We start from the raw sequence: 13,106 nt of genomic DNA on the forward strand, positions 1-13,106 counted from the left end.
CTAATGTACTAGCTTAATTTTTTTTAACTTTTTTTTTTTTTTTTTTAATGTTTACTTATTTTTGGGAGAGACAGAGAGAAAGAGCTCAAGCAGGGGAGGGGCAGAGAGAGACAGAGATACAGAATCTGAAGCAGGCTCCAGGCTGTAACTGTCAGTACAGAGCCCAGGGCAGGGCTGGAACCCAGAAACGGCGAGATCATGACCAGAGCTGAAGTCGGACACTTAACCAACAGAGCCACCCAGGCATCCCTGTACTAGCTTAATTCTTTATGGAAGAAGTCACAAAATTGTCATTCTACTCCTAGAGCATACCAGATAGGGAGAGACCTTAGAAATTAAATGAAATGCTTTCAGCTGCATTTGATCTTCTGTTAATTCCCCCCAAACAGGTAGTAGAGACAGGAGATGAATGAAAGTGGACAAAATCAAAAAGTCTGGACAGCTTCATAGCTTTCCTGAATGGCAATTCCATCCTTATTTAAAACGAACCATGAGAATGATCATAATTTGATGTAAGCTGATCAACCACTTTCCCGAATTTCCATCACTGGTGGCTATCCTCTGCCAAAGCAGCTACTGAAATGCAGACACCACATTTTAGGGACCACTTGAAGACAACAATGACAGTAAGTAAATCAAACTTTCAATCATGCAGTCTTGGAACCAAGCAGCTGTACTTTTTCTTCCTTGTAAGTAAATATTTTCACTTAATATGAAAAACCCTTTGACACTAGACTGGTTTTTCTTTTAAATAATAATTCAGAATCATTTACCAGCAAACACCTCCACTTTTTAAAATTATAACCAAGGGACATCTAGCTAGTTCTTAAAAATTTTCTAATGATAAACATAACACAGTTGAATATAATTACTGAAAGAAAAAGCATTATTTATACTTGTAACCCTGAAGATACAGTGCGACTAATATTGTTACTGAAAAGTTACTGAAAAATTCTCATGGTATTCACAGTTAGACTTATTCAAGGCTAAGATATGTGATCCTAGCATTAACCATCAATGCTGTGGTATCCTCAGCATTAAGACTAAGATATAGCTTAGTCCACCCTAGTAGAGATGACAATATAAATCTACACCGAAAAGCTACTGTGACGACTGATTTCAAACAAAATCAAACATTTGAAAAAATAATGATTTTTCTGTAAATTATTACTGCCTATGATTAGAACAATAATGGTAAAATAATCAGCTCTCAAATAGTATTTCAAATCACAAAACTTGGGGCGCCTAGGTGGCGCAGTCGGTTAAGCGTCCGACTTCAGCCAGGTCACGATATCGCAGTCCGTGAGTTCGAGCCCCGTGTCAGGCTCTGGGCTGATGGCTCGGAGCCTGGAGCCTGTTTCCGATTCTGTGTCTCCCTCTCTCTCTGCCCCTCCCCCGTTCATGCTCTGTCTCTCTCTATCCCAAAAACAAATAAAAAACGTTGAAAAAAAATTTTTTTTTAATCACAAAACTGAATCAAGGAACTTAAAGTGCTATTTCTGAAACTATGCTCTTACAGGGCTCTTTAAGATAACATTTCACTTGCCTTCAAAATCAAGTTAGGATTACAATTAGTACTATATGATGTTACTGAGGATTCCTACAGGATGAAAAACAGATCTGAGTAGATTAATGTGCTAAGAGTAGATCTACCAGACTACAGGATGTGAATAGAGTGTGCACAAAAGCTGACAAATGAACAGAAGCAGAATACCCATTACTCATTACAAGTTTAGAATCCTATGAAGGAAGACGTTATATTTTTCTGTAACACCAATTATATTTTTAATGCTTAAAATAGCGGAGGTGAGAAAAGAGAAAAGACAAACTGTTAGATGATACTGAAAGGCTATCGTCACCCTAATGAAAATGCCAAGTAAAACGGATTAAACGGTAGCACAGTTTAAAAGCAGGCTGTCAGAGCAGCGCAGCACCAGCTATACACTGAAGATGAAGCCCCTGAGGGTTAGTGTGGCGTAAGTAATTCGAGGAGGGAACATCGCAAGCAGCCTGAAATAATGACAGCTAAAATAATGAGACACCCCTAATTACTAGCTGTTCGGCATCATCCCATGTCCATTTCATATATTAATTTAGTTACTCTACTTTCGAGGGATATTAGTGTCATTCTCAAGTACAAATGAGGAAAGGCGGCACAACAAGATTAATATTGGTGAGGCCAGGAGACTAGAATGGATTCCAAGAGGAAATGGGAAGACGTTTACTTATGTAGCGATTTTTATATTCATGGGTCACAGTAAATATTTAGAAGTTCAAGATTATAAATAATTTTAAAGGCAAAATATTTTAGGTGTTTCTGATTTATTTTCCTACCTAGCAGTTAATATAAGGTAATTTTTATAAAGGCCTGTGATTATCTGAGAAAAAATTCATTGCGAAAATTCATGAAGCAATTTCAGTAATTCTCCTAAAAACAGAAAAACATGCATCACAAATGTGGTGAGGGTCACAGGTTTTCGGTAAGTGAAAGAGTAAATCTGTTCTCCTAAGACAAGAAAAAGTGATTTCAGATTAACAGTTAAACTCTACTTCACGTACGAGGAGCAAAATTTATCTGTGTTAGGAGTACACTCCAAATTTCAAAGCTCAGCTTACGTTAATTCTACAGTAAGGGATGGAAAAAGAGATCGAAAGGTGGATGAATGGACCAACAGTTTCTTTCAGACCTAAAGAATGTGATAATATACAGCTCTCCCAAATTTTAAAAGCAGCTTTGGTAACTTACCATTTTTTTTCTCTTATCCTGTTCTGTGGGTGGTTCTTCATCTTCTGTTACTTTTGGTTCTTCAAGATGAGACATTAACATACAGCTACATTAAAAAAAATGTTTTAAATAAGTCAAAAATGTCCATAACATGTTAAAACAAACCCTGAAAATCACTCAGAACATTGTTTCTATGTCCGAAATGTGAGGAATAGCTAGATAAGTTAGATTCATAATTTTAAAAAATATTTAACTGCACAAAGATTTAACTACAAAAATACACCTCACTTTTAAAAAAAAGGGTCACACCAAAATACTGTAGAACATTTTACTTGAGAATTTAAGGTAGCAAGTTGCAAGGAATTTATGTATACATGATTTTTAAACCATACGTCACTTGTCATAATAGCAGTAATTTAAACAAATACCATCATTAAAACAATACTAATTATGCAATAAGCTACTTTGTTCTCAAGTGACATTACTATGCTATAAGGAACTTGTCCTTGATAGCACTTGTACATGCAGGACAGTCATAAATCATTTCATTTTATCTGCACGACTGCTCTTCACCATTAACAGAGATAATAGAAATATAGTTTCCTATTCAGTCAATAGTTTCTCTCTTCCAGGGAGATAAGAAATAAATATTGTCTAGTGAATCAAACTGATGGAATAAACCTCACTGCTTCCTAATTTAGAAAAGTACAATTCAGTAATTTATCAGTCATAGGTTTCTAACTAATAAACTGGGGCAAAGAAAGCTTGGTTTCTCTTCTTTCTTGTAGTATGTACAGAAGAAACCTAATTCTTAACTCAGTTGTGTAAATAGCTTTTAATTCAAGGTTAAAGACAAGTGCTGACACCAGAAACTTGATCAGGCTCACTCTTGCAAGGGACATGAGTCTCGCTTCCCATTCCTCACCACTAAAGAAAACAATTTTTGCAACAACTACCTATGACCCAGTCAGTGCACACTGGTACGATAAAATGGTAAGAACCTTAAACTGCAATCAGGAACATAAAGAGCTTAATCTCTAACTCACTGACTGCATGGTCTTAACCTCTCAAAGCTGCAATGCTTTCATCCACCATGATATACTATGATGTAACACAACTAGTTGGCCAAGGAACCCTAGCACAAAGTGAGAAATTATGAATTATCCCAGCCCAAACACGATTCAGTAAAGTGAAATGTGTAGTAAACAATCTCAATCCCAGTTTGTATTTTAGAACTGAATAAAAAGGAGTTCCTATACGAGCTATTTTATGTCTGCTGCAGATCTGAATTCTAACTGCAATGAATGTGGATCTCCTTCCTTCATCATATTCCAAAATCTGTTCATTCACTTGTAGAGTAAAAAAATCTCAGGATGTCTGGGTGGCTCAGTTGCTTAAGCATCAGACTCTTGAATTAGGTTCAGGTCATGATCTCACAGTTCTTGAGTTAGAGCCTGCATCAGGCTCTGCACATACAGTGAGACCCTGCTTGGGATTCTCTCTCTCTCTCTGCCCCTCTTCCGCTGTCAAAATAATTGAACTAAAAAAAAAAAAAAAAATCTCTGCTCTCTCTTCTCTAAGTTAAATGATTTATTACATAAATAATGGAGTATATTCTGAATATAAATATACATTTACACATATATTTTCTCTCCACTGACTAAAAATTACTGAGAGGGCAGAATATTTTTCCTTTGCAATTCTGCAAACTGTATTCATCTGGGTCTCTGGAAGGTGTAAAGTGGGGGGAAAAAGTGAATTTGAAAAACCCAAAGATGAAATTCTCTCCTGCAGGAAAATTTTTAATTAAAAGTCAAATCTTATTTTTTTGACAAAGATTAAGGATAAGGAATCATGATTTATATAAAAGGCATGTGGGCCAAGAATGTAATAATAGTAATAAAATAGTAACAGTCTAAAATAGGGAAGACTAATATGAGAACACAGGCAGCCAGCCACCTCTCACAGCACCCACCCCCTCACTGAACAGATTCAGGCACTGTAGACCACTAAATCAGAAACTTTCCCGGTAAGAAACGCCAACCAATGAAAAACAACCAACTATGTTAGCATGCAACATGGAACCCTTTAGATCATTTCTAATTTAAAAGGTACATGCAATAAAACAAACTCACTTAATCTAAACAAACTCACTTCTAAAAAGTCACAATGAAACTCAAACTGACAATATTATTCAAGTGGTCTCTGGAGTAGACACTTTGGTTGGTTATGTCTCCTTCCTAAAAGAACCCTGTATTTGTCCAGTATCTTCTTCTTCCATGCCACTAAATGCTTCGACATCACCATTTGCTTCAGTAAAAGCTGATCCCAGAGCCAGTGCCTCCAGAAGCAATCACAGCAGTCCTATTCCCCTGGTCTTTCAATAGAAGCATGTTTAAAAAATTCTAGCCAATTCTACATGAAAATGCTGGCTGAATCCTGTCGTTCTTTTTACTTCCTAACTTTGGCAAGGGGTTGTCAGTTTCTTTTCCCAATGTGCCTAAAAATGAAATATTTTTTCAGGAACAAAAGGGAAAGCACTCTCACCAAAGACAAGTAGAAGGCAAATCTCAAGCCTCAGTAATATATTTTCCTGGTTTAATGAATTATTTCTACTAAAATACAAACGTATAAAGAAATGCAAAAGAATGAAACTGAACCACTATCTTATGCCAGACACAAAAATTAACCCAAAATGGATAAAAGACTTGAGTGTTAAGACCGGAAGCCAAAACTCCTAGAAGAAAACGTTAAGTGGTAAGTAACCTCCTTGACGTCAGTCTTCGGATGATGACTCTTTTTGGATCTAACTCCAAAACAAAGACAACAAAAGCAAAAACACACAATTGGAAGTATACATCAAACTAAAAACAACATTCAGAGAGAGAACAGACTGGTGGTTGCCAGAGTTGGGAAAGCGGTGAGGGGTGGACCAAAACGGGTCACGGGGGTCAAATAATACAAACTTACAGTTACAAAATACCTGTCATCATTTCTTCCCAGTCCTTCCTCTACAATCTACCTCAAATTCATATCAACGGTGCTCACCAGGAGTAGTACAACAGTTACCTGAAGGGCTTCCCCATCTCCCAGGCAGCATATTCCCAATTTTTACAGGGCATATGACTCTCCTGGGTTCCTGTTTACCATGCAGGTTCTACTGCCTTAGCCCTAGGAATTTGGATATAATGGGTCTGGACTGGGGAAGGGAAGTGTGCTATCTTAACAAGCATCCCAGGATGTTTCATTGATCTAAGACCACTCACTGTGAGTCTTTCCATCCCTCCCAGTCATCCTCTACACTGCACTCAAGTGACCATTCTGAAGTATACATCTGTTCTCAGCACTGCCAATGAACCTCCACTAACTACACAAGCTACTCTGAAATCCGTTTCAAGTTACTTTACTAGTTGGTTCTAATCCACTACATTTTCTCTGGAGTTATTCCCAGTTTCCCCAGAACCCTTCTTCACCTGTAGCTGGTACTGCTCCACAGGTCCCCATTTCCCCTTCTAGGCAGGGAACGCTCTCAGGACAGAGCCTCAGTGCTTCCTCACACAGTACACTGCCTGCCATAAACAAGTCTGAATAAAGAGATGATGTGTCAACCAGGCTTCTTTACTGTGGACCAAAAAGCACCCAGGTATTTGGTTAAATATTATTCTGGGTGTTTCTAGATGAGATTAACACATGAATGTGGACATTGAGTAAAGCAGATTGCCCTCCCCAGTGTGGGTGGGCCTCAATCCATCACTTGAAGGCTTGAACAAAAAAAAAAAAAAAGGTCTAATTAAAAGAGAATTCAAACTCTCTTTTAGTTGGAACATCAGTCTTCTCTGGTTTTCTCACTTAGACTAGAACTTACAACACTGGCTCTCCTGCTTTTCAGGACTTTGGACTTGGACTGAAACTATACCATTAGCCCTCCTGGGTCTCTAGTTTGCCAAATGAGGATCTTGGGACTTCTCAGCCTCCAAAATCACATGAACCAACACTTTATAATATTGATATTTATGTGATTCTGAGCATAGAACAATAAATATAAGTCTCTCTGGCATTCTCTCTCTCCCTTTAATATATATTGGTTCTGTCTATACGGAAAACCCCCGACTAACATACTACTTACAGAGGTGAAAAAAACAGGGTTTTCTTTCTTTCTTCTACTTTACTTTCTTTCTTTTACTTTACTGAGACTACAATGGGAATTCAACAGAACTAAAAATATTAAATAAAGTTGAATAAACTGTTCTGATAAACTGTTCCAATAATCAGGAAGGGAAGCTGGAGGCTAAGTTAGCTACAGAAGTAAATATTTCATGTTTCTCACGTGCCATTTTCTGAAAGTCTACTTATACCCTACAGTTGAATGAACTGCAATTTCTAGAACTTTATTTAATTCACAGAATTACAGAATAGGAAGATTATCAGAATTCTTGTCTAACCTCTCTCAGAAACTTAGAAAAGTCAGGAAAACAGTTTCTACACTGTGCTTCCACATGCCAAATACCAGCCCCAGGGAAAAGGCAACGACCAGACAATTCTGGGGAAGAAAACAGGGGTTTTACATCCCAGCTACCCAGGCACCCCAGCCCTCAAGTCTAGGCCCTTCTAGTCCGGATCCCCATAACAGTGTCCTAGTCAGTCTGCCCTCCTTACGTTCACCACTTTCCTCTTCCAAACCAAAACCTTCTTCCCGGCTGAGTGGACATCTTGAGTCAGAACAGCATGATTCTAGTTTTGACGACTCCACTAAACTGCTGGGTCACTGTACTTTTCTGAGTCTCTGTAACCTAATCTTTCAAATAATGAAATTACACCAATTTCTAAACTTTATTCCTAACAACTTCCTGACCCTCATCCTTTGCATTTGCACCATTCTATCATAATGTCCACTTCCTATACCCTAAGTCCTATCCTTTCCTGAAGACTCTAACATACAGTGCCTTTTCCTTGTCTTCCTATTAAACCACAACCCAGAATTCTACTGTTTTGTGTGCTTTATTCAAAACAGATATAATGGTCTTTACTCATTACCAGTGTTCCATTTTACACCCTCCCCCTAACTAAATTATATATTCCAAAGAGGACAAGGAACATTTGTTTATATCCTGAACACTTCATAAACAGTTGCAAACTTTGTCATGTATGTATGTTATGTATATTATGCATAAATATACAATATTTATAGTCATGTGGCATAAACACTATGTTAACTTTAAAAAAACCTGCCTACACGCATGGTTTCTTATTTTGGTTGTGATCACAAAAGTTTGAACGCTCCACTTCATCTGAACTCCTACATTCTTGAAAGCAAGTTTACATGCCAAACCCATTATGTCTACGTATGTTGAATAAGATTCAACAATGTATATTTGCTTTCCATGTTTTTCAACAAAATGTTCAATGGCAACCGTTCCCATTTCCTATAGATTGTTTATAAAGAACAAAGAAAACTAACTCAGTATATTACTGACATAAAGTCTAGCGGTCTTAAAGCTCATTAAGTATTGCTTATCATAAAACACATACCCTTTATTAATAACAAGAAAAGGTATAGCAATTCTACTAACTTCAAAGGATACAATGAAATGAAATTTCAAATTTGTAGTTACATGAGAGTGTCAGCATTTCTGATAAAATGATTTTAACTATTCTCATAAAACATTAATTCTAACCGTTCTCTTTTAAAACTGGTCGAGTACCAGATGACTCTAATATTTAAAGGGGTACTTCTACCAGACAAATACAACAAATACAGGATGCTTTTCAATCATCTTTTCCCCATAACTTACCTAATGGACAGGGGAACTTTGTTAGTTAAAAAAAAAAAAAGGACATATTCAAAACATCTTAAAAAAAGGAATTTATACGCTAACATACACATAGATTATTTTTTAAAAACTTCATGCCACATCATGAACTGATTATTGGACCAAAGAAGTCCAATCTATCATTTCACTTTAGCAAAGTAAAGCTGATCTCAAGATCAAACTAATTATAAGCAAAAGAAATCTTTTTCTTTTTTTTTAATTTTTTTTTTTAACATTTATTCATTTTTTGACAGACAGAGAGAGACAGAGCGTGAGTCAGGGAGGGGCAGAGAGAGAGGGAGACACAGAATCTGAAGCAGGCTCCAGGCTCCGAACTGCAAGCACAGAGCCTGATGCGGAGCTTGAACTCACAGACGTGAGATCATGACCTGAGCCGAAGTCGGACACTTAACTGATGGAGCCACCCAAGTAACCCCCCCGCTTTTTCTTTATGAAAGACAAAATTAAAAAGCCACCACACTGTGCTTATATAGTAGTAGTGAACAAAAATGATTCAGGATATAATTAATTACCACCCTCCCCAAGTTCAAGTACAATTAAATGATCCACCTACTCTTTGTAAGTTCCTGTTTCAGGATCTTCTGTCATGACATCATGTAAGCCTTCCACTGAGATGTTTATAATCCCACAGAATTTATCTTGGATGACACTAAAATAAAAGAAGAGCAAAACAAATTAAACTGGAGTATTTTAACCAGTAGTTATTTTTTTCTTTTCTTTTCTTTTTCTAATTATCCCTTTAAACATCAAGAGAAATTTTAGTAGTAAAATAAAAAAGGAAAGCAAACTTCCAAAATATTTCTTATAATAGAAAGAGATAGGAAAAGATATACTTTAAAAAAGTATATATAGAAGAGATTTTTATTTATAAAAAGTATTTATAAAAGTATTTATAAAAAGTATAAATTATAAAAAGTATTTACAAAAGTATTATAAAAAGTATTTATAAAAGAGATAGGAAAGATATACTTTAATATTTTCTTATTACAATAGTCCTATGCTGATTTTATAACTAAAAAGATAAAGATAACAAAAATGTTTAAGATTAAAAATCTGTTTTCTTCTGAAGACAATGCCAAGAAAAGACAAGCCATCGACTGGGAAAAAAGTATTTGTAAAACATGTATGATAAAGGATTTGAATCCAGAACATATAAAGACCTCTAAAAGCTCAAGAAGACAACCACTCAATTTAAAAATTGGCAAAGACTTTCACAGACACTTCACTAGAGATATAAAGATGGCATACGAATACTTGAAAATATGTTCAGTGTTATTAGTCATCAGAGAAACGCAAATTAAAACCTCAAAGACATTTTGATTAAAAGTTAAATTAAGAAGGGCGACAATACCAGGTGCTGACAAAGATGAAAAACAATGTCATATACACACTGCTGCAAAGAATGAAAAAAACGGTATCCATTTTAGAAACCACAATGGCAGTTTTTATAAAGTTAGCACACTCCATGCAAATCAGCAATCCATTCTTATCTATTTACCCAAGACCAAAACAAGTACCTTCAGATGTGAATGTAAACATTTATGGTAGGTTTATTCATAATAATTCACAACTACAAATGACCCAAATATCCATCAACCAGTGAATGGATAAACTGTAGGAAGCTTATTCAAATAAAGTTGTTAGCAATAAAAATGAACTAAAGATACATGCAACAACTTGGATAAATCTCAAAAATATTATGCTAAGAGAATGAAAGACTCAAAATGCTACATATTGTAGGCCTCCATTTATGTGACTTTCTTGAAAGGCAAAATTATTTGTTCAGTGGTTGCTAGAGAAAGAGACAAGGGAACTTATTGGGGTGACAGGAGTGTTCTATATACAGCGTGTACATCTGTGAACACTTTAAAGCTTAAAGGAGTTTTACTCTGATACTGTATTTTTTTTTTAACATTTTCTTGGTTTTTGTTTGTTTGTTTGAAAGGGAAAGTGTGAGCGAGCATGGAGAGGTGAAGCAGACTCTACACCTAGCAAGCAGCCAAGATGGGGCTTGATCTCACAACCCATGAGACCACGACCTGAGACGAAAACAAGAATCAGATCCCCAACAGAATGAGCCCCCCAGGTGCACCATATGTAACTATACTTTCTTTAATGATTCTTTTAAATTTTTTTTAATGTTTATTTATTTTGAAGGAGAGATAGAGCATGAGCAGGGGAGGGGCAAAGAGAGAGAGAGAGGGAGACATAGAATCTGAACTCCAGGCTCTAAGGTGTTAGCACAGAGCCTGACACAGGGCTCGAACTTGCCGTGAGATTGTGATTTGAGCCAAAGTTAGATGCTTAACCGACTGAGCCACCAGGCGTCCCTAATGCATCCAACTTTTAAAAGGTAGAAGTCCATAACCATCCAATGAAACACTAAATTATACTATTTGAATTTAAAACTAACTGAATAAATTCTAATGTTCATCACCAGGGAACTTCTAGTATCATTTCTATAAGAGATATACAGTGTTTCTTATTCTGCATTAACATGAATGATTGTTTTAAATGTTCAGTAAAGTAGATACCAAGTAACCATATTTTGGGTCATGTTCCTGCCTTTGTAAAGTCAAATGTTTTATCTGTACATTCAAATGGGATCAGATTTTAGGCAAGTCAGCAGTCAAGCAAAAGTAATAACTAGCTGATGTCATTCTAAGAAAATTTTTTTTAATGTTTATTTATTTTTGAGAGAGACAGAGACAGACGGCGAGTGGGTTGGGGCAGAGAGAGAGGGAGGCACAGAATAGGAAGCAGGCTCCAGGCTCTGAACTGTAAACACAGAGCCCTACACGGGGCTCGAACTGATAAGCTGTGAGATCATGACCCGAGCCGAAGTCAGACGCTCAACGTACTGTGACACCCAGGCGCCCCCTGATGTCATTCTAATACATTTTAATGTACATATTAACACCCTATTACAGGAGTATGTATTTTTTTAAGTCACTGTATTTCCTTCATATAAGAACTAAAAAAAATCTCTCAAGAAAGACACATATAATCTACCTTATTCAGTTCAGGGAACAACCCCTAGGGGAAAAAAACAAAACAGAACTAGAAAACAAAAATTGTGCCTCAAGTTTCACCCACTAACTCGAGCACTGAGTAATCTCTAAAACTGCTGAATCACTATAATGCACACTGGAGCCTATATGACAGTATATGTTAACTATACTGGAATTAAAATTAAAAAAGAAAAAAAAGCTTTTGATATTGGGGGGAAAAAGATGGCTACTACAAGGAACTCAGAAACTAAAGGAAGCTTTTAACTTTAAAGGAAGCAGATAACTTTGAATGCTCACAGGGTCATGTGTTGCACATCTGAATGTTACCTGTCCTCTAATTCAGAGGAAAAGACTGAGAAAGGCTGTGCTATAAGTGCAAAAGCTCATTATTGACTAACAGTCTGCAGGAAGGACAAAGAAATCAAGCAACAAATGGGATGTTCTTTTTTTTTTTTTTAATGTTCATTTATTTTCCCCCAAGCGCCCGCGCCCGGGGGGGGGGGGCCCCAGCAGAGAGAGAGAGAGAGAGAGCGAGCGAGAGAGAAACCCAAGCAGGCTCCCCTCTGTCAGCTTGGAGCCCAATAGGGGCTCAAACTCACGAACCCATGAGATCATGACCTGAGCAGAAATCAAGTCAGAAGTTTAACTGAGCCCCCAGGTGCCCAACCTTTTTTCTTTTTAATCATGATTAAATTTAATTATGATATCCTCAGTGTCTTTCTCCATTTTACAGATATCTCTGATTTATTAAGTGGCATTTATCTGAAGTGAGAGCATCCTGTCACATGGACAGACAGTGCTAAAGAAGCAATGGCAAATTATCCCTCTCCAATTCTCATCACTGACCCCCAGAATCCTTATCACTCCCATCACTTGAGATCTTAGCATTTTCAAGTTAACTCATTTTGCACTGGTATCATTAGGATAGTTGCACCTCATCAATAGAAAAACCCTAATTTTGATATAAATTTATTTTCATGTCATAACGTTAAGTGGGATCCAACTGACGCAACTCATTTATTATGATGACTTCAAGGAGGCAAATGTGCATCTGCTATTATTTCATTCTTTCTCCTTAAGAACTTCAAGTTCTAATAAACCCGCCTTTCCCAAGTTATATTGCATTACTCCTCCTTCCGTGGCTTTCAGGCAGTTAAGTCTTCATCTCCTGAATAGAAAAGCTGCTCAGAGATCTGCTTACTCCCTTCCTGCTCCTCACAAGGCTCTTCCTCCCTTTTCTATTCACCTTAATTTACACTTCCTTCTTCAGGAGGTCTTCCCTGGCCACTCTAACTCACTGTAAGTAAGCGCTTTGTCCTTGGAATTTCCAGTAGCATAAAACGTCTACACATCTCATTTACACACAACTCCTGTGCCATCTATTACTTTCTCCCAATGTCCTTTAATTTTTCATTGCCTCCATGTCTACTCTAAGTTAACTGTAAGCAGAACCCATGTGTTACATTTTTCTATGTCCCACAGGACATTATGCATAACGTGAACACTCAATAAATAATCATGGGAATTGATGATCCCCCA

General features: G+C 36.9%; 1 protein-coding gene across 3 annotated transcripts in view; it reads right to left on the reverse strand.

The window, feature by feature from the left end:
• The window catches only part of IPO11 (importin 11), a 193,646-nt gene that overhangs the window by 28,595 nt on the left and 151,945 nt on the right, over positions 1–13,106 (reverse strand). For all 3 annotated transcript variants that reach the window (XM_040452231.1, XM_040452225.1, XM_040452244.1), the window contains exons 28-29: positions 9,110–9,205; positions 2,747–2,831 (exon numbers count right to left, since the gene is read on the reverse strand). In XM_040452231.1, the coding sequence (XP_040308165.1) occupies positions 2,747–2,831; positions 9,110–9,205 (181 nt within the window). The remainder of the gene's footprint in view (positions 1–2,746; positions 2,832–9,109; positions 9,206–13,106) is intronic.

The sequence above is a fragment of the Herpailurus yagouaroundi genome, unplaced genomic scaffold, assembly GCF_014898765.1.
Source record: "Herpailurus yagouaroundi ecotype Mexico unplaced genomic scaffold, PumYag 29, whole genome shotgun sequence".
NCBI lineage: Eukaryota > Metazoa > Chordata > Mammalia > Carnivora > Felidae > Herpailurus > Herpailurus yagouaroundi.